Source organism: Castanea sativa, chromosome 3 (genome assembly GCF_040712315.1).
Source record: "Castanea sativa cultivar Marrone di Chiusa Pesio chromosome 3, ASM4071231v1".
In the NCBI taxonomy this organism is placed as follows: Eukaryota; Viridiplantae; Streptophyta; class Magnoliopsida; order Fagales; family Fagaceae; genus Castanea; species Castanea sativa.
The window spans coordinates 56074459-56097629 of NC_134015.1; the positions used below are offsets into that span (position 1 = coordinate 56074459).

The 23171-nt window shown below is 34.3% G+C and overlaps 3 protein-coding genes across 3 annotated transcripts; 1 reads left to right on the forward strand and 2 right to left on the reverse strand.

Moving 5' to 3' along the window:
- Positions 1–2214, reverse strand: LOC142627197 (cell division topological specificity factor homolog, chloroplastic). The gene is made up of 2 exons (XM_075801004.1): positions 2011–2214; positions 1–872 (listed from the first exon to the last, which is right to left on the reverse strand). The coding sequence occupies exons 1-2, from the start codon at positions 2095–2097 to the stop codon at positions 267–269; spliced, it is 693 nt and encodes a 230-aa protein (XP_075657119.1). The 5' UTR covers positions 2098–2214; the 3' UTR covers positions 1–266.
- An 11473-nt stretch (positions 2215–13687) lies between these two features.
- LOC142627181 (protein RETARDED ROOT GROWTH, mitochondrial) lies at positions 13688–17915 on the forward strand. The gene is made up of 7 exons (XM_075800980.1): positions 13688–14122; positions 14471–14582; positions 15398–15557; positions 15823–15971; positions 16226–16377; positions 17064–17178; positions 17524–17915. Exons 1-7 carry the CDS (start codon positions 13827–13829, stop codon positions 17662–17664), a joined length of 1125 nt encoding a protein of 374 aa, XP_075657095.1. The 5' UTR covers positions 13688–13826; the 3' UTR covers positions 17665–17915.
- Positions 17916–19199: 1284 nt separating this feature from the next.
- LOC142630032 (uncharacterized protein At5g01610) lies at positions 19200–22949 on the reverse strand. Its single transcript, XM_075804086.1, has 3 exons — positions 22580–22949; positions 21132–21186; positions 19200–20040 (listed from the first exon to the last, which is right to left on the reverse strand). The coding sequence occupies exons 1-3, from the start codon at positions 22679–22681 to the stop codon at positions 19664–19666; spliced, it is 534 nt and encodes a 177-aa protein (XP_075660201.1). The 5' UTR covers positions 22682–22949; the 3' UTR covers positions 19200–19663.
- Between the last annotated feature and the right edge of the window lie 222 nt (positions 22950–23171).

Genomic DNA, 23171 nt, shown 5'->3' on the forward strand with positions numbered 1-23171 from the left:
AAATCTAATGTAATTGTGATGAGCAAATACACACATTAGAAATCAAAATGTGAAAAAACAAAATCTAACATGAATGTGCAATGAACAGATCTGCACCCCAAAGTCATTATAAGCCAAACATCAAATTAGACTACAAATTGTAAAGCATCAAAACTTTCACGCTGTTAAAGCACCACATATTTACAGATATTGGTTCACTAGCTATGGATCCAAAGACGAACTTATTGATACCAGCCAACAATCATGGGTCTTTTTGTGCTAAGAAATCAGTAGGACCTTTCATCTGGAATAAAGAAATCAAACCTAACATCCACAGAACCTGATGTGTCTCCAGTATCTTTGTACTCAATATTTGTTATTGTTCCAGCCTCATCCAAATCTTGATATTCTGGTTTCACTCTCCGCACTGGCACTGTGACAGAATAAATGGTTCCAAGATCTGAATCAGCAGAGACACTCAGCTGAACTTTATCCCGTGATTCTATCTCCACGAAATCTGATAGAGACTGCACAATGTTCTTGACAATCTTTTGTTTGGCCTCATCACTAACTGCACATCGGTCAGAGAAAAGAATCATCTTCAAGCGCTGCTTGGCAATCCTAGCATTAGAGTTCTTCCTAGACATTGGTGATGGGAACACTATCTTCCAAGCCAAGTTTAAACGCTCTAGGAAGCTCATGTTAATGGCATCAAGGAGGAAGCTCTCAGCTGCTTGGCTGATGGACTTTGGCGACAGCTTATAATCTCCAGTGGCACCCGGAATTTGCTTGGAATGACCACGCATATTGTGGTTATCAAGTACCATGCTGGGCCATTTGGATGTGATATCAGATATGCTGGATCCTCCATTCAGGAAACCTGAGAACTCTACCTATAACACAGCAAAAAAGTTTTAAGACTTAAAACAGTTCAAAGTCTTTGCATAATATCTATAAACCCTCTAACCATACACATGATATGTAACATGTCCATGTTTAAACACACAACATCTTGTATCTCTTTCACCCCAATGCCCTTATTAGTCCATAGAACCATGACTGCCACTAAATTGCAAAATAACGATGATTCTCAAACAGAAGGATAAACAATGATGCACTTTCCATACATCTCCAAAATTAAATCAGTTGTACTACCAAATAGCACTAAATGTACCTCCCCCCCCCCCCCCCCCCAAAAAAAAAAAACGAAGAAGAAACTATTGACTTTAATAAAAACCTAATCAATACTATTATTGTCACTACGAAAATCACAATATTCATCAAGTTAAGAATATTCTTTAGTCTACCCTAAATATTACACTGCAATCAGAAAACAATAACAACAATCAATCAAGCTTTAGTCCCAAAATTTTGGGATTGGCTGCAATTCCTCAACAATCAACAATCTAGTCAGGGTCAACCAGATGTATTTAGGAGACGCCCAACAGCTAATGTGTATTTGTAGTGGATTTATTCATAATAGAGTGTCTAAATATTAGTCTAGCTCTCAACCTATAGCAACCCTCCTCTTTTTTCAGGGTTTGGGACTAGCTGTGAACAAAATATCTTAGCAAATTCAAAATTCATTCTAAATTCACTCTAAATACTCTTTCCATGTTGATGTGTTCAACTTGAAATTTGAAGAATAACACATAAAAATTATCAAAAAGACCCTGACTTTACTACCAATAATATACAACATTCCTTTCAGCTACTACCATATGAACCAGAATTTTTTTTTAAATTTTTTTAAAAGAAACCCATTAATTCAAATTATCAAAGCTCTGTTTGGTAGCTAAGGAAAAGTAGAAGAAAATGAGGAATCTCAAAATTACAACTCCAACCCTCAAACCAGTTACAAGATCCTACATTTCCAGTTTTTTCTTGACCCCTTCAAGTGAATTAATCAGGAAAACAAGGAAAAGATAGAATAAATTGCATGAAACCCAGATAGAATTCAAGAAAAAAATAGACAAAAATTCATAGAGAATTAGCAGTGAGGAACAATAAAAGGGTGCAAAGTGCTGAAACCTTAGAAGGGCGCAAAGAGCTTCGAAGAGGGTGTGAATGGTACGAGCCCAGTGTTGCAGAGACCCTTAGATCCCCAGAAATCGCCATTTCTTTCTCTCTCTCTCTCTCTCACTCACTCACTTCGGTGGCTGTCTTTTTGGGTCTTCGTTGTTTTTCAGGAGCTGGACAACAGTGATGTTTGTGAATTGTGTGTTTGCCACCGTTGGGGATAACGATGTCGTTTGATATTTGGTCTTGAACGACAATTTTATTTTATTTTTTTTGCTAAACACGACAATTTTATTCTTATGTTTTCAATGCAAGTACTACATTTAATTTATCACCTAATATTAGCAACGACCTTTCAAATTGTAAAACATAAGAGCATTCACAGCAGTGGAGCTAAAAATTTAGCTTTTTAGTTCCACAAAAAGTTACTTTATCTATTTTAGCTATTCATTTTGCAAAATATGCTGCAGCAGTGGATCTATTTTAACTTTCAACGCAATAAAATAATATAAACATCACAATAAAATAATACATCTTCTACAATAAAATAATACAAATACACAGTCACCACAAACCAAACTCAGGAACCCGAAAATCCAACAACCCAAAACTGAAACTCACCTCGCCGGTACGCCGAAACCCACCACACCAATACGCCGGAACCCACACCGAGACGCCGAAACCCACCACGCCGAGACGCCGGAACCCACGCCGAGACGCCGAAACACACCACGAAGCCCACCACGCCGAGACGCCGAAACCCACCATGAAGCCCACCACGCCGATACGCCGAAACCCTCGCTGGTACGCCGAAACCCACCACACCAATACGCCGGAACCCACACCGAGACGCCGAAACCCACCACGCCGAGACGCCGGAACCCACGCCGAGACGCCGAAACACACCACGAAGCCCACCACGCCGAGACGCCGAAACCCACCACGAAGCCCACCATGCCGATACGCCAAAACCCACGCCGGTACGCCGAAACCCACCACTCCAATCCACAAGCAAGCACTCCAGTCCACGGAAAGCCACTTCGATCCACGAGGCCGGAGCACAATCCACAACCCAACGACGGTGAGCTTCAGAGAGGGCGGTGAGCTTCAAAGAAGGAGAGACTGAAATTGATGAGCTTTCCGGAGTGACTGAAGCGAGGAGAGAGAGCGTGAAATGAAAGCCAGGAGCAGGGAGTCGAATAAAATAGTATTTTTTTTATAACTTTCAGCTACAGTGCTCATGTATTGATACATGAGCACTGTAGCGCAAAGCTAAAAAAATTTAGCTTTGCCTCCACTGCTGTGTATGGAATTTTGTGGTTTGAGTGGAGCTAAAATAGCAATATAGCTATTTAGCTCCACTGCTGTGAATGCTCTAATAATGATGTCCATTGAAACAAGACTAGTTGGAGTGTACAACAATACAAAACAACCTTTTTCTAACACGTAGGCTTAGAATTTATTTTATCAATTCCTTTCTTTTTGTGTACCCAAAAAAAAACAAGACTGAGATTAGATTAAACTTTTTTTATTTGATAAACGAAATTTGAACTATAAACGTCACATTTGAAAAAATTAGATTATGTCAATTTAATTACAAGATTTTTGACAATACTAAATTATTCTTTTAATTCTTAGAGTTTTAGACAATTTTCATTTTGATAATTTAAAATTGAGATTTTTTTTTTGTCCACCAAGTTTACTTCCATTTTCAAAACGGTCGTTATGTTTGTGTCCATAATTAATCTAGTTGTCCATACAAAGTCTTAGAGATTGATACTAGTCTACATCCATCAAGTAAAACCCTTTCTACACAAATCAAGGCATACATAAATTCATGCCAAATACTGCCTGATTTGAAGCCCTTAAGTTTTTCATAGTAATCTCTAATCCCTTCAAATTGATTTTAAAAACTTCCTTGGGGTGTTTCATTTGTACTATGCCTAGCTTTGAATGCTTTGTCCATAGAAACTTCTGCTTGGTAGTATGCTCTTATACTTTCTTTTATGTCCACTAGCTTTATCATGTAATCCTTCCTAAACTTTTGCCATATGTTTGGATAGAGGGAGATGGAGAGAGAGAGAAGAGGAGGGGCATCCACCTCTTCCCTCTCCTCTCCTCCATTCCCCTTCGTTCCAAATAGACTCTTATGCTATATTTGGAAGGGGGGGGGGGGGGGAGAAGAGAAATTAAGGAAAAACACGTCATTTCCTTTGTTTGAAAAAGTATGGACACAAATTCCCTTGGGCACACTTTTTTCTATCCGCTCAATTTGGGCGGAATTGAAGGGAAACAAGCACTAAAAGATTTTAAATTTATCTCTCTCAAGTTCAAAAAAGTTTAGAAATATAAAAAACATATATCTTTCTTTTCATTTCATTTCCCTTTACAAACCAAACAAAGGAAAGCATAGTAATTCTTCTCCTTCCTTTTCTCCTTCTCTTCTTATTTCCAAACACACATGAGAGAGGTGTTTTCCTTCTCTTTCTTTCTCTTTTCTTTTCTTATTCATTTATTTTCCTTTCTTTTCTCTCAGTTGCAAGTTGTAACCAAAGTGTTAAGGAACACATTAGCAGCCCACCTTGAACTTGCCATACAATCATAAAAAGGCCCTTGGACAAGTGTGCACATTTTTTTCACGTGAGGAGAAACCAATTTCTTTATTTGTTAGTATCACATTCACAATTTTCACACCTATACCTCACCCAGGCAATTCATTCTTCACCATTTATAACAATAACCCCACTTGGTCTTATAAGCCCTTACAACCTCTTTGAACTCAAATTGGTCATTAAAAAAACATTCACATTTCAAATACTGGGTTAGGCACTTGGACATATCAACTTTAGCCCTAAATTCAGGGTATATTGGCTGCTCCTCATCCTTTGAATAAGGAGGTGTGCCTAGGATATCAAAATTGCCCCAATAATTTAGTACTGAGATGGGTTTTTTTTTTCTTAGTTCAATATTTAGGGTGAGAGGATTTGAAATTTGGATGTCTCATTTGGAAACATTATAAAGTGCTAACCAATTAATTTATAAGGCTTTTGGTGAGATGATGTTAAGATTAGATATATATTTCTTAATTGGATTGAGTCAGAATCATATATGTCCAGTATCTATCATGCATGATATCTTCTACTAGACCATAACACTACTAAAAAAATTATCTTCTAACTTAGTCATTTAACCAATAATATCCTCCTCATCACCATTGACCCCTACTTCATCATCAACATCATTCTCGTCATGATCAACCTAACCAAGATCATTGTCACTAGTGTCTTGGCTGGGCAAATAGAAGCACGAGACCACCTAAGCTACTCAATGGGTGCTCACGAGTCACCAGCATATTCTCTTTTTTTTCTTTTTCTTCTTTTTTAAAGAGAGTTTCAGCATGTTCTAAGTAAATGTGTATTAATCTCCCAAGTGCAATCAACAACCATTCAAATGATTCCCAAACATCAAGTTTGTACCAAAGAGATATAAACCATCATTTACTTGCTTCACAAGAATATAAAAAAAAAAATGATATGCAAATATATTGGTAACCCTAATGTTCTTACACCACAATTCAATTATGGCATTGAAAAAATAAATAATAATAATAATAATAATGTGTGGTATAATTTAAAAAACATATGTATCGGTAAAAATGATGTTGTTTTCGCTTTAGGTTTAGTGATTTTTGGGGGTTTTGTTTTGAAAAAAAAAAAAAAAAACAATGTTATTTTTTCAGTTGATGATGTGTCTCCCTCTAACACAAAACCACCTCAAGAAGTCTTATTATTAATAGAATCTTATTATTAATAGAATGAGTTATTTCCAAATGCAACACAACATTAGAGGTACTCCATATTTTGACATTTTAAGAGGTAAAATCCAAATTACCCAAATTTAAGGAGTGTAAACTACAATTTTGTCAAATATTTATATATGATGAATGTATAATAATTAAGTGATAATAAAAAGTTAATATATAAATACTTAGAAAAGAAATTAGCAAAATTTAATTAGGATATGTTTAGAAGATCTCCTAAAAAATGTGTTTAGACATTAGGCCTCGTTTGGGAGGAGGAAATGGAATTGAATGAAATGGAAAGGAATGAAAAAAATAATTTTAGAATATTCTTTCATTCCCTTATTTGGGATTTTAATGGGAGAGAATGGAATTAGATTTAATGAATTTTTTATTAAAACTCTCAAACTATCCCTATATATTCAACCATTTATTTTAAAATATGGGGTTTAATAGTAATATTATCATAAAATGATTCCATTCCATTCCCTCCATGTTACTCCTAAACAAGATTATTTACATTCCATTCATTTTCATTCCTTTCTATTCCTTTATTTTAAAACATCCAATCAAGGTTACTTAATTCCATTTCATTCTTTTCTATTCATTTCCTTTACTTAAATACATTCCATTCATTTCCATTCTCTTATGATCATTCTGTTCCATTCCATTCTCCTATAAACTTCCAAACGAAGCCTTAGAGAAGATAAAAAATCTAATAAGAAATTGTTTAGTGCTAGGTTGCTTTATCTAAAAATACAATGAGTTATAATTAGTTTAATTAACATAATTTAGTCTCCAAAATTTTCAATTATGTCAATTTAGTTCCTAATTTTTTAATGTCGTGTCAATTTAATTTTCACCGTTATTTCGGAAACTAATTTTTTATTTTGGGTGTTAGATAAAAATATAAATAAAGTTATAGATATAGATATAAATGACAAATTGATATTGTATTTTTTTTTTTTTGGAGAATGTAAATGACAAATTAATAAGTTAATCAAGTAGCAAGTAAACTTGTTTGATAAGAAAATATATTAATTTTAACCCAATCTAATTTGGTGCTAAATCATAAGTTTGAGCTCAAACAAATGAATCAATCACTCTCTCTCGGTCTTTGTCTTGCTCGACTTTCTCCGTCTCTCTGTCTCTCTCATTTTTTTAAAAATAATTTTATCTTAATTGGTTTGTAGGGTTAAAAATGTTAATGGGTTTTTAAAAAAAATTTTGGGTTAGGCTGGGGGAAGGGGGGGGGGGGGCGAGTAGGGTTGGGCTGGGGGGGCCCGGTAAGGGTTGACTGGGCTTAAACACTACCTTTTCATGGCAACCCATTTGTCTCTCCCTTCATCGCAGCCGTAGCCCATTTCCACCACACTAAACCAACCCACCACCACACTAACCCAACCCACCACCACACAGACCGAAATGCTCGCCCACCATGACCCACCAAAACCCACGACCCACATCCCACGCCCACCATCCGATGATCATTGTTGTAGGAACACCGCCCTCATACCTCAAACTCGGACCATCAAAACCACAGACCTCAAACCCACGACAAACCCACAGTGAGAAAACCCACGACAGCCAACCCATCCACCTCAGAAATAGCAACCTTCAACCTCACCGATCCACCACCATTAGAACACAGAGAACAAAGAGAAGAGAGAATCGGAGATCCTACTTAAAATCACGAGGGAGAGTTGAGAGAGAAGAGAGTTTCAGAGACTGAGAGAGTAGGGAAAAAACTTAGGTGCTCTAGGAGCAATGCTCCCTCATGTGAGAGGAGGGAGCATTGCTCCTGGAGCATGTAAGAATTACCCGAGAGAGCAGTGCTTATGAGAGTGCTTGTGAGAGAAGAGAGTTTCAAAGATTGAGAGAGAAGTGCAGAGGAGGACTCAGAGAAAAGTGTGTGTGTGTGAGAGAGACAGAGAGAAAGAGAGAGAGAGAGAGAGAGAGAGAGACAGAGAGAATCCGAATAAATTATAATTATTTTGTTTACAAACCCATCAATAGTTGGTTCTAAACACATGTTACATCCTAAGCCGTCTATGCATAAAGTGATCCTTAAATAAATAAAAGAAGAAGAAGAAGAAGAAGAGGAAGAAGAAGAAACACACGCACACCTACAGGCACATGCACATGATGAACAAAACATGCAACCCATATGTTTTAAACTCTACAGTACATGTAAAAATTTTAATACACAAAAAAGTACTTAGTAGTTTTAGACAAAATATTGCATCTACAAGTTAAAATGGTTGCAATAGTAACTTAAAAGTGTTAAATTATTGCATCAACAATAATAAGTTGCAATAAGTTATAATTTTCAGCTGCAATAGAAGTTTTAATATAAGGAAAAATTGTTGCAATAACTTAAAACGAAAGAATCGTTGTAATAAATTGATACCAATCGTTTTTGCAATCTATTGCAACAAAGAGAGAGAGAGAGAGAGAATCTGGATAAATTATTATTATTTTGTTTACAAACCTGTCAGTAGTAGGTTCTAAACACATGTTACAACCTAAGCCGTATATGCATAAAGTGATCATTAAATAAGTAAATAAGAAGAAGAAGAAGAAGCAGAAGAAGAAGAAACACACGCACACCTACAGGCACATGCACATGATGAACAAAACATGCAACCCATATGTTTTAAACTCTACAGTACATGTAAGAATTTTAAACTCTACCCATACCGATCAACCAAATGATCTTGGACAAGGTGTAGTCACTCATTTTGCTCACCATCCCTAGCTTTCAGTCCTGCAAAGAGAGAGAGAAAAAAATAAAGAGTGATCAGGATAAAATGTTGGGGTGTTAAAACAACACCATCTTTACCAAAGTTAAAAATCAACACAGACTCTTAGGGATGGAGCTACTCTTTGATTTAACAAAAAACAAGTTGGGAAAGAAAAAAAAATGACGAAGAAGAAGATTATTACAAGAAGAAGAGCAAGCAGATAAGTAACACCTGTGTTTAAACACCAGAAGTGACTAGGTAAATTGGGAATAAGTGATTTATTTATAGTGGCAATACTTAGGTACAGTCTCTTGTGTACAGTACCTTAAGTTGTCCTATTAAATTAAATGACTAAGTATTTGGAGGAGACTGAAGAGTGGAAAGGATGAAACTATGAAACTTGTTAGTTGTAGGACCCAATTCGAAAACCTGATATAAAAAAAGGTGATCAGAGATCCTGAAATATTATTGTTAATAATAATAATAATAATAATAATAATAATAATAATATATAGAGTAACGATTCCAACGTACGTAGTATTAAAAACACAATTTCATAATTTGAGTAAGTAATATCAGCTTAGTGAATAAAATAATATCTTTTAAGTTTATATCCAAGTTAACACTAGTTTGTCAATTATAGTTAGGTTGTATATATTTTTAGACATACAACCCCGATGGGGCATGTTTTGGGGGCACAAAGAATGTCCATTTCTCATGACAACCTGGAGCTGGATATGGTGTGACAGAAATCAAAGGGGTCTTTGAACAATGGAGCAGGCCACAACGTGATGTAGCCAGAGAAGCGATTGTTTTAATGAGTTTAAGACCAATTTTGACAGTGCAACTTTTAAGGATTAAGACTGTTCTTGGTTCCACTACATCAAAAAATGTCTATTACATCAAGTGTTAATACAACAAAATATGTATATAGTAGTTCTAGACAAAATATCGCATCTACAAGTTAAAATGGTTGCAATAGTAACTTAAAAGTGTTAAATTATTGCATCAACAATAATAAGTTGCAATAACTTATAATTTTCAGCTGCAATAGAAGCTTTAATATATTAGAAAAAATTGTTGCAAAACTTAAAATGAAAGAATCGTTGCAATAAATTGATACCAATTGTTTTTGCAATCTATTGCAACAAAAATTTCGAATTAATAGCTTATTGCAATGAAGTTACCATTGCAATAATTTGGTATTACTTCTTTTGCAATCTATTACAATCTTTTAAAATCCTCTGCCAACTCTGAAAAATATTTGCAGCTCCATTTGACATTGGATAAGTTAGTCAACGATGTTGGGCAACATAACCAAGAACTTCTGTCCACAAATCATTTGGAAGAGAAGATTTAATGGAAGAAGAATAAGACTTTCGCTTGTAACTTGTTGTTCGCACTACATCAAAAAATGTCTATTACATCAAGTGTTAATACACAAAATATGTATATAGTAGTTTTAAACAAAATATCGCATCTACAAGTTAAAATGGTTGCAATAATAACTTAAAAGTGTTAAATTATTGCATCAACAATAATAAATAACTTATAATTTTCAGTTGTAATAGAAGCTTTAATATAAGAAAAAATTGTTGCAATAACTTAAAATGAAAAAATCGTTGCAATAAATTGATACCAATTGTTTTTGCAATCTATTGCAACGAAAAGAGAGAGAGAGAGAGTCCGAATAAATTATTATTATTTTGTTTACAAACCCGTCAACAGTAGGTTCTAAACACATGTTACAACCTAAGCCATCTATGCATAAAGTGATCCTTAAATAAATAAAAAAAAAGAAGAAGAAGAAGAAGAAACACATGCACACCTACAGGCACATGCACATGATGAACAAAACATGCAACCCACATGTTTTAAACTCTACAGTACATGTAAAAATTTTAAACTCTACCCATACCGATCAACCAAATGATCTTGGACAAGGTGTAGTCACTCATTGTGCTCGCCATCCCTAGCTTTCAGTCTTGCAGAGAGAGAGAGAAAAATAAAGAGTGATCAGTATAAAATGTTGGGGTGTTTAAACAACACCACCTTTACCAAAGTTAAAAATCAACACAGACTCTCAAGGACGGAGCTACTCTTTGATTTACAAAAAACAAGTTGGGAGGCCCCAGGCTATCTAATAGACCAACTAATAAATGAAGATATAAAAGCAATTGAGTTTGAGGCAATATAATATTACTCTATGTGATTTTTTTTATATATATAAAAAAATAAAAATAAAAACCATTCTAAAGAGCAATATTATTAGATACGATAAATTAAATTATAAACTTGTTCACAAGAATTTAGTTAGGAAATTTAACAGGCTGAATTCCAATAATTGTAAACAAATAAATTATTACTATTACTATTACTATTATTATTATTATTATTATTATTATTATTATTATTATTATTATTATTATTATTATTATTATTAGGGTTTTTAAAGGATAGGTTATATTATTATTATTATTATTAGGGTTTTTAAAGGATAGGTTATATTATAATTATTATTAGGGTCTCTTGTGTTGAATCAAAAAAGCTTAACGATAAAAGATTATATATTAGGCCTGATATATACACCACCATATGATATCTATCAAACTATTTCTCTAAAAATTTCCTGATTAAGTGATAATTTAGGTCTCCTTTAAGTATAGTAGTTATATTTCTCTACAAGATTTTTAATTTATCTCTCTTAAGTTCAAACAAGTTTAGAAATATAAAACATATATCTTTCTTTTCATTTCACTTCCCTTTACAAACCAAACAAAGGAAAGCATAGTAATTCTTCCTTCTTTCTGTTTTCTCCTACTCTTGTTATTTTCAAACACATGTAAGAGAGGTGTTTTCCTTTCCTTTCTTTCTCTTTTTTCTTTTCTTATTCATTTATTTTCCTTTCTTTTCCCTTAGTTGCAGGTTGTAACCAAACAAAATGTTAAGGAACACATTAACAACCCACCTTGCACTTGCCATACAATCATAAAAAGGCCCTTGGACAAGTGCGTACATTTTTTTTTTTTTTTTGCACATGAGGAGAAACCAATTTCTTTATTTGTTAGTATCACATTCACAATTTTCACACCTATATCTCACCCCTCACAATTCATTCTTCACCGTTTATAACAATAAGCCCTTACAACCTCTTTGAACTAAAATTGGTCATTAAAAATCATCCACATTTCAAATACTGGGTTAGGCACTTGGGCATATCAGCTTTAGCCCTAAATTCAGGCTATATTGGCTGCTCCTCATCCTCTGAATAAGGAGGCGTGCCTAGGCTATCAAAATTGCCCTAATAATTTAGTACTGAGATGATTTTTTTTTTAGTTCAATATTTAGGGTGAGAGGATTTGAACTTTGAATGTCTCATTTGGAAACATTATAAAGTGCTAACCAATTAAGTTATAAGAGTTTTGGTGAGATGATGCTAAGATTAGGTATATATTTCTGAATTGAGATTGGGTTAGAGTCCTATGTCTAGTATCCATCATGTATGCTATCTTCTACTAGACTATAACACTACTAAAAAAATTATCTTCTAACTTAGTCATTTAACGAATAATATCCTCCTCATCAGTCATCACCATTGACCCCTACTTCATCATCAACTGCATTCTCGTCATGATCAACCTAACCAAGATCATTGTCACTAGTGTATTGGGCAAATAGAAGCACGAGACCACCTAAGCTACTCAATGGGTGCTCACGAGTCACCAGCATATTCTAAGTAAATGTGTATTAATCTCCCAAGTGCAATCAACAACCATTCAAATGATTCCCAAACATCACGTTTGTACCAAAGAGATATAAACCATTGTGTACTTGTTTCACAAGAATTTTTTTTTTATTTTAAAAATGAACATATATTGGCAACCCTAATGTTCTTACACAACAATTCAATTATGGTATTGAAAAAATAAATAATAATAATGTGTAGTATAATTTAGAAAACGTATGTATCGGTAAGAATGATGTTGTTTTCGCTTGAGGTTTAGTGATTTTGGGGGGTTTTGTTTTGAAAATAAAAATAAAGCAATGTTGTTTTTTCAATTGATGACGTGTCTCCTTCTAACACATCACTACCTCAAGAAGTCTTGTTATTAAAAGAATGAGTTATTTCGAAATGCAATTAATGCAACATTAGAGGTACTACTAACTAGTCCAAATTTTGACATTTTAGGAGGTAAAATCCAAATTACCCAAACTTTAGGAGTGTAAACTACAATTTTGTCAAATATTTATATATGATGAATGTATAATAATTAAGTGATAAAAAAAATTTAATTTATAAATATGTAGAAAATAAATTAGCAAACTTTAATTAGGATATGTTTAGTAGATCTCCTAAAAAAATGTGTTTAGACTTTAGAGAAGACAAAGTCTAATAAGAAATTGTTTAGTGCCAAGTTGCTTTATCTAAAAATACAACGAGTTATAATTAGTTTAATTGACAAAGTTTTGGACAAGCTAGTATTTAGTCTCCATTTTTTATACTATATTTCAATTTAGTCAATAAATTTTCAATTATGTCAATTTGATTCCTAACATTTCAATGTTGTGTCAATTCAATCTCCACCGTTATTTCTTAGATGAAAATTGCTGATTTGACAAATGACCAAAAAAAAAAAAAAAGTTTATTGCCACATCAACGTAAACTAATTTTTTATTTTGGTTTTTAGATAAAAATATAGATAAAGCTATAGATATAAATACAAATGACAAATTAATACTGTAAACTTTTTTTGAGAATGTAAATGACAAATTAATAAGTTAATTAAGTAGCAAGTAAAATTGTTTGAAAAAACCTAGTGAGGTTGGCCGAGTGGTTGGACACTTGGTTTTAAAGTAGTTGTCTTGAGTTTGACTAAGAGCGCCCTAGTTCAAGTCTAGGTACCAGCGTTTTGAAAAAACTTTTAACTCTTTAGGCCAGCAATTTACCCTGCTATAGACTCGCCCGTCGCGAACACAGATTAGTATCGAAAGTTGGGAAACAAAAAAAATTGTTTGACAAGAAAAGATATTGAATTTTAACCCAATCTAATTTGGTGATAAATCATTGATGTGAGCTCAAACAAATGAATCAATAATTTAAAAAGAAAAAAAAAATGGTAGGCATGAAGCAAGCGATCCATACGGCCAGAAGTCACACTGAGGTTTCCCATGAACTTCGTAAAACATCATCGTAGGCATATAGAGAAAGAAGAGAGAGATAACACAGTGTCACTTTAGTCCTTAAATTCAAACTCCCAAAAAAGTTCTCTTTCCTTTTCCGGTGAATGGGGAGATGGAGAGCTTTTTCCCTTCTCCTCAATCACATATCCACTGCATCCACCAAGTGTCTCACACCTAATAAAGCTTCTCTTCCTCTCAGACTCACACCTCTCCATCTCTCTCTTCCTTCGACCCCAACTCTTCGCGTTTTCCTCACCTCAACAAGACCCTTCTCCGCAATCCCATCTCGGGTCCTGGTCGATACCACAGACTACGATTATGGGTACAATAACGAGTTTGTGGCTAAGGAAGACGAGGAAACTGGAAAGATTCCCATTAAAGCTTACTTTCTTTGTACTAGGTTCGCTCAAGTTTCAACCTTTTCCTTGATTTCTTAATTGGGTTTGGCTCCTTTTGTGATTTGCCTATGTGGGTCTGACTCCATCTTGTGTTTTTCTCATTGAATACCATGTGTTTGTGTTTATGTGTGAGTGAGTGTGTGTTTGATGTTGGGTTTTATGAAATCATAGTATCTGGGGTTTTGTGTGTTGTTTTGTTTTTGCTTATATGTGTGAATTTTATGTATGTAAAGATTAAAATTATTGATTTCTATGGGGGTTGGCTCTATAATATCTTCATTTATGAACTTTTTACTTTTTTGAAGGGTGTGTTTTTGTTCTTTTTGATTTGAGATTCATGGTTTTCGCAGTATCAATCTGAAGAGTATGCAAGCTGAGAATTTAAGCAACGTAGTCCCTCCTTCCTCCCGCTCATCAAATTATATTGCCCTCAGATATTGTGATTTCCCTTCAGAAAATGCTGTAAGATGATCAAGAAACAATTGGATGCTTTTACTTGGTTTCAAGTTCTTACTATGTTTATAGAAACTAGAATCCGAGTTGCAAAATGTTATGCTGGTTATTCGGGCAATGCATCCACTTTCGGTGGAATGCACTTACTGTCGCACCAAGGCTCTATCTCTAATAAAATGGAACCTCAACATCACCTTTAAATTATCTGCCTCAAATAGAACTTCTTGCTATGCTGCCTAATCTCCTTTTGCATCAAGAAATTTCAAACATTTTACCTTAAATAATGAGTACAAAGCTGATGTTGCTTGATGTCATAGGACTAGTTTTAATTATTATAGCAGTATTTGGTTTTCTAATTTCATTGAATGGGCAATCAAATGGTCAGATATTAAAGTTCATAACTATTCATTGGGCAAAGCTGTCTTCTCAGTTGTTATGAAATATATAACGTTGAGTGTTTGATATTAAACTTTCATAAGTTGATTTAAATATCCCTGTCAGTTTGGCCTAGCTGCCTATGTTTGTTAAGGGTGGGGTGGGTTGCTACATATTAGGCTCATAATTTTCCAAATTACAAAAAAGCTGCCCATGCAGCACCCACCCCCTGGGGGTCCTGAAATGCATAACTAGTGTTTCTAATTGGCCAGTAAATGCAGCAGAAGTAAGGTATGTGGTTGTGCCCATCAAACACATTTTAACTGGACTTGTACATGTGGTACCTAGACTTTAATAACAAAATCTTCCCAATCTCTAATTAAAGTTCATAGTATGATTGGGATGATTGGTTTATCATTTGTTTTGATGACATGAGACTTTTCATGTAGGGCCTCGGAGTCAAGGGAAGCCTGAACAGCTGTCGTTATATGGTTGTTTTCCAGTATGGATCTGCTGTTCTATTTAATATTGAGGATCATGAAGTTGAAACTTACCTGGACCTAGTTAGAAGACATTCTTCTGGATTGCTTCCAGAGATGAGGAAAGATGGTAAGTTTGTTTAAGAATGGGATTAAGTGTTTAACTAAATGAAACTCTTTAGTACAAGGATGCTCTATTTGTTTTCCTTTATTATTCTAAGACCTACTGCTCTGTAGCTATATGATCATGTCAGTTTCTTTCCTGTAGTTTGTTGTGTCCATTATCTTCATCATCATGTTAGTTCCTAAACATTCTCCCCAAAGCTTTTATTTATTCATTTCTAGCTACTATGTGAGTAATTTACTATTTGGCTCTCTATGTGTCTTTATTTTAGATTATGCTGTAAAAGAGAAGCCACTGTTAGATGAGGACATGAAGGGAGGGCCAGACTACATCGTTCTCAAAACTTTGGATACTGATGGTGTCCGTATTATTGGAAGTGTGCTTGGCCAAAGCATTGCTTTGGATTATTTTGTTTCACAGGTAATTTCTTATATATTCTGTGACGTCTTTAGTGGAGCATTGCTGCATTGGGTTGCTTGCTTTCTTGCTTTTAAACCACTTTTGGTGCATTACAGATTGTCTAGGTTGGAACCATTCTATATAAGCAATTCAAGATGTAGATTAATTGTCCATATGCCACGCAATTTGTATTGCTTGGAACAGCTTATCAATTTGCGAGGAAGTTTGATTGAAACTAAATTTCAAATTTCAATGACCTTATTATCTGTCTTCAGGTTGATGGTATGGTTCAAGAATTTGCAGAAATAAATCGTGGAATGGAGAAAACTGGAACTTTTACCATGCATAAGAAGAAGCTCCTTCAACTTGTTGGGAAGGCTAATTCCAATCTAGCTGATGTAATTCTCAAAGTTGGTCTTTTTGATAGGTAATATAATTGTGATGCTAATTGTTGTTTCATGTGATTCTTCAGTATGTGGATGGTTATCTCTATTCTCCGTGCACCTAATGAGTGCCTACTGGATATCACTTTTTACCATTCTAGGCTGTGACTGCATGGACCCAATAGCTATAATTGGCTTTGTCCCTTCAGTTGGTTGAAGTTGTACCAAGTGAGCAGAAATTGCAGATCAATAAATTCAATACTTGGATAAAGTTGAAGTATGAAATATCAGTATCACAAGTGCTTATTAGTTGAATTTATACAAGAATTTGAGTTCTTTACTTGAGTTCTGCCTACTCTAGCTTGTCTTATCTCATTAAACAAACTTGCCATTAGGTTTGAGTTGGGCTCATAAAGCTTGAACAAAAAGCTATTTCTGCTGATGATGATTCTTGAGTCTTGACTTTGAAGTCGTTAGAACTTCTTCTCTGGCTTCCAAAGCAACACCCTAACTAAATTGAGAATTTTGTAAATGTACTATAATTTCACTTTACAAAGATTGGATAACCTCAAAATCTGTTTCTTAACGTAGCTTACTTCTGAATATGTTCAAGTATATGTATATTCACATTTTTCCTATATCTTTTCTACAGCATTTTGAGTACACGATTTTGGCTCATAAGTTTGAATCTTGCAGCTCCTCATATTTGTTTTGTTCTCGCATTATTCAGATCTGATATTGCCTGGAGGGATGCAAAATATGCCCAAATATATGAATATCTTCGGGAGGAGTATGAGGTGACTCAACGCTTTGGGAATTTGGATTTTAAATTAAAATTTGTAGAGGTATGTCTGCCCTTATATCCCTCCCTGATGCAAGTGTATAACTCGGTCCCTTTGAATTCTATGGTTAATTACTTCATTAAAAAAAAAATAGAGTACACAATCAAGAAGTAAAAAGAAATTGAAATAGGATGCAATCTGTGGTGATTGTGAGAACATCGGATCCCACAACTTGTTGAGGCATTGTGTGGTCCTAGAAGAGCTGTTTCTTTATAGTTAGCACCGTACTTATGTCACCTATATGATGCAACTTAACTGATAATTGATGGAACTAATCATGCTTTAATTTGGAACTCTCCTTTTGCAGCATAACATTCTTTTTCTTTTTTCTTTTTTGTGGTAAAACAGCATAACATTCATTTTCTTCAAGAAGTCCTCCAAAACAGGAAGTCAGATCTCTTGGAATGGTGCATCATCGGCCTATTGACAATTGAGAATTGCATATCAATATACGAGATTGTTCGTGATTCAAATGCAGTTCCTCTTTAATTTTGCAAGTAGATTAGGAAACTTGTAACAGTTAATTCAAGTAATAGCAAAATTCAATCAATTGATTGAGCAATTCCATTCATTATTTGACTATGCAATAAGTATTCTTACATTACCATCGGAAATTGTCTATTCCCCATTCTATAATGCTGATTTTATAAGTGTAGAGAAATAGAAACTAAAATTGTAAAATTATTGGAACAGCAACAAAGGGAATTGATGGTTGATAATGTGTTGTATTCGGATTTCTATATTGAGGAGCAGTTCATTTTCGAACTAGGACAGGTGCTTTGGAGGGCCTAATTGCTAATTCTATATAATTGTTATCATTTATGCCTTTAGTTTTACACATAATGTTGGGAGAGGGGGGGGGGGGGGATTGTAAGGACCATTCATTTTAATTTTATTTCGAACATAAGCTCGAGTTTATTACCAAATTAGATTATATATTCAAGCTTGGTTTATTTTCTTGTCGAATAAGCTTGAACTTGTTCTCAAGCTATTGATTAACTTATTATTTTATCATATATAGTAAAACCATGACTAAATCTTTTTTTATGCATTTACAAACATATGCAAAAAATTAATAGTTAGATTATCATTGAAATCATACTATGAGTTAATTAAAGAGAATAATTTTGTTTATGAACTTGTAAAAATTAGATTTACCAACCTTTTATTGTAAAAAATTATATATAATTTTTACTATGAAATAAACTTTGTCTTTTATTATCAATAAATTATGTATAATTTATTATATTTCACCTTGACTTGTTTAATAGTCGAGTCTAAACTTAGGTTTGAGTTCAGATTGTTTGCCAAATAAATGAACATAAATAAGCATTTTTTCAAGCTTTTTTAACTTATAATCAGGTTGGTTCATTTATAATCGTCCTAAGAAACTACATGAGAGGGGTTTTGTTGCACAGGACACCTAAGTGAATGTAATTGAGGACACCTGAATGTAAGTAGCTGTTGTTACTTTGCCATCACACATCCACAGCGGTTCTAACAAAGCTCATCTTTATCATGCTATATATGGCTAGTCTATAGCGTGGACAGTAGACCGAGTGGTACATTACATTCTACTTAATCCTTCCATTCCATCCAATCGAAGTGCTTAAATTGTACATAAAAAAGAAAGGTTTTTTTTTTGAGAAGAAGAAAGAAAGAAAGGTTTTAAAAAGCTATATATAAACAAGTTATATAAATTAGAAAACTAAAAGCTAATCAGAATGCACGGGCAAAAAGTAAATTGCTGCTTCAACTTCCAATTGTAGCTTAAGCAGCCCACTAGATTATAGAATACCATCAGAATCAGATTGAAGTTGAGCTTTATAGTTTATGCCACCAGATCCCTGTGAGCCATTCAATAGCGCACAAGATGCATCCTTCAGTTGGTTTCAGTGGAGCATTACTGGTTCTTTAGATTGGGAGAAGACTGGAAATAATATATATACTTTTTATAATGTTCTTACTTCTTAGCCCTTATGAACCAGGCCATTCATTTAAAAAAAAAAAAAAACACAAGGACGTTTTATGAATATAACAGACTCCACACTTGAAATTTTGTTTCAAAATTCAGAATATAGTTGTACTATGCATACAACAAAATGCAAATACAAGGATTGCTTAAAAATTGCAAATGCCCAAGATGATGCAGTTTCATTACTGAGAGGCAGCGGTTATGATCATAACTTGCATCAGTTTGATACATCATCCATCCCACAACTCTTGGTAATTGGTATTCATAGCATGGCTCAATTGATGGGCATTCACCCAAAATAAGTTGCATATTGCATTAACAATCATTAAAATCTGCATAACATATGTATGCTACCCCTAGGACTGATGAGATTTAAATGCTGAAAACCATAAAAGCAGTGCGTCCAATCTTGTCTTGTCAAGAGAGAAAAGAGGTCACTAATACCCACTTTATGAAAACACCACCAATAAATTTAGGTAATCTACCCCCAATGATAATATTTGCAGTCAAAATTCAGAATTCTCCTACTCTGACAGCATCACGGGGCATTTCATAAGCGTCCTTAGGCCTTGATTTCTTTACACCAGCTGTAAACCAAACCTTATCAGACTTGTAGCCCTCTACTGCCACACTTGTCACTTTAACCCACACTAGAACCTTAGTCTTCATGCCCTCTATACTCGTGAGCTTTCCCTTCATCAAAACTGCTTTCACCCGAGTAGCATATCTCATAACAGAGTCCTTAAAGCTGACCTCACATACAGAAGGCAAGTACACAACCAGCTTGGCCTTCGTTTCATCAAATTCATAACAGGTTATGTTCCGGGGAAAGAGGCCGGGCGGTAAGTTGTACTCTCGAAGGAGATCTGGTAAACTCTTCAATGGCTTTCCTGTTGTTAGGCATTTTCAAATTAGTGATACATGTTACTCTAATCATAAATGTAACTTACCTTTAAAAGAAGGGCAGAAAGAGTACAGAACAATATAGCCAATTGTGGAATTCTTAAAATGAAAATTATATTCTATTTCTTACAAAAAGTTCCACGTAATAAACCATTTCAAAATGGAAATAGGAGTAATAACAAAATTTACAAAGATGACAGAAGCCAAAGCTAACATGCTTGTAAGAGCACTTGCAGCAGTGGAGCTAAATAGTTATATAGCTATTTTAGCTCCACCAAAACACCAAAAAGAAGCATGCAGCAGTGGAGCTAAATCTATATTTTTTTAACTCATTGCTACAGTGCACATCTATAGATAAATGTGCACTATTCATGAGAGCTAAAAAAAAATTAATTTTTTATTTTGTGTTCACATTACCTTTTTATTGTGGTGTTTTTATTATAGTGAGATGTATTATTTTATTGTGGTAGATATATTATTTTATTGTGATGTTTATATTATTTTATTGTATTGAAAGCTAAAATAGATCCACTGCTGCAACATGTGTGTAGGTAAAATAGATAAAGTAACTTTTGGTGGAGCTAAATTGCTAAATTTTTAGCTCCACTGCTGTGGATGCTCTAAGAGGGTTTATGAAATGAAAGTACTTATAGTTTCAATTGTGAGTGAAGTGGAGACAAAGTACAAGCGGAAAGGTATGGGAAAGAAAGGCCTACATTTCATTTCATCATGAAGATTCATCACAATTAACTAGTTCTGGGTTTGAGTGGCCTAAAAATAACTTATTATCCACTTGTTTTAAAGGAAAGTAATTAAATTGGCTAAACTAGGAACAGACTCACAAACATTTACTGTGGCTTCCATCACACATAATTCCTCCAGAAGTGTAATTTTATTGTACATTGGTTTGATGAGCACTTCCATCTCTTGTTGTAAGGGATACAAGAGGAGTTACTAAAACATTGAAAGGGATATTTACATGAAGAAAACTTCAACAAGTAGCATGTCAAGCATTTTAAAAGCAGGAAAAAGGCTTCATGCATAATTAAGCACACTAAGTTCAAGTATAGTTCCAAACCTTTTAGTTTGTTGAAAACCCACTTTGCCTTTTCTTCAACTGTGTTTGAGAAAGTCTGGAATGGAAAGAAACTATTTAGTAAAAGGAGAAAACAATTGCTTCAAAACTAAGCACAAATACTTCCAAAGTAGCATGGATTCTACATCATCAAACAGATGTGCAAAAACTCTTAGTATTATGGTTAGCTATAATAAATGTGATAATATTAAAACGACTATAAATGGTCATGTCCTCTATTAATCCCCAAAGCAGTGCCATTATGAGTCAAGAGGTTTACACTCTAGAAATGCACAATCTACAAATATGATTTCACTGATCACTTCTTAATAAACAATCTAGGTTATATAATCTGAAGAGACAATGCTCTAGTTGACAGGATTTTCAGATGAAAAAAGTTCTTTGTAAGACTAAAATTTTTTCTTTTCTGTCATCACCACAAAAACAACATAAATTATTTTTAGCAATATTTAACATGCTAATCATTGTTACAGAGTAGGGATCATACAAAGAAATTACAAAGCCATTTTGAACATATCAAGACACACTCTATATCCAAACAATATTACCCCTATTTTGTGTGACCGAAGACTCACCCAATTAAAAGCAATCAAAACAAGCTGCAGCAAGTTCAAATTTCACTACCATCTCACACAGGAGTTAGTTAATTACCAAATCACCATCATAGCACAAAAATCCCTTCAAACATGCAATTGAAGCACATCATCCGCAGTAACAAATCCCTTTCAACCATTTTCTTTCACATTAGAAAAACCCACCTCCCAACCAACAGATCTATCAACCTACTGCTAATTTCTAACAATTAAACCATGATAAACAGAAAATCAACAACTGCGTACAGCTGAACCAAGCCACATTACACACATAATGACCAAAATATAACACTACAACCAGATATAACACAAGGACAATGTCCCAGTAATAACAAATTATAGGTAAGGACTTTGCACAAGACTGGCAAAAAGGAAAACACAGCACACAAAGATGGGCAGTAGCATGTAGCAACACACACCACACTCAAAATGATGTCTTTACTTGTGTTAGAGAGCTCCCTCTTCTTTAGCTTTCTTTGTAATCCATAATCTCCGAACCTTTTCTCAGAGCTCTCTCTCTCTCTCCAACTAATGTACTAGTTCCAACTATTTTCTTTCACATTAGAAGAAACCCTTCTCCCAATTCATTATCTTTTCCCAAAAAAAAACCAACAGATCTCTCATCCTACTGCTAATTTCTGACAACCAACTCATGAATAGAAGAAAATCAACAAGTGGGTACAGTTGAATCAGGCCACATTACAGACATGATGACCAAAATTACCACTTCAACCAGATATAACACAGGGACAGTGTCACACTTATAACAAGCTCAAGCTAAAGCTAAAGGTAAAGCCTTTGCACAAAACTGACAAAAATAAAAACACAAACACTCACAGAGATGTCTTCACTAATGTTAGAGAACTCTTCCTTGGCTTTCTTTGTAATCCATAAGCTCCCAACCTTTAGACTACCCACTTTTGTCAGAGCTTTCTCCATTCTCTCTCTCTCTCTCTCACACACACACACACACACAAGTGTAGAGGCAAGCAAGTACTAATGTAGTGGTTTCTCAAAAAACCAAAGTATTACTGTAGTGGTTTCTTAAAAAACCAAAGTACTAAGCTGAGTGATGAGTGACCAAATCTGAAGCTGGCACAAAGAGACAAACATGCTCTACTGGAATGTGAAAAGCGGCTCAAGGCTCAGGCTCAGGCTCTTCTAGACGGAAAAAAGATAAAAAGAAGAAGAATATTTTTAGAAAAGTGGAGGGTGTTTTGGTAATTGAACCAGTGTTTTGTTGCGATAATGATGATGCATTACAGATACGCATCATACACTGCCTTTGAATGCCAATAAATTTCACAACTTGTTCAGCTGTTAAATTAGCTGTTAGATATTAATAATTGATGCCATATCATTTTAAGTACATAATATGAGTTAATTTTTTATTGGTTTTAATTTGAATTTATAATTTCAAATATTTTTT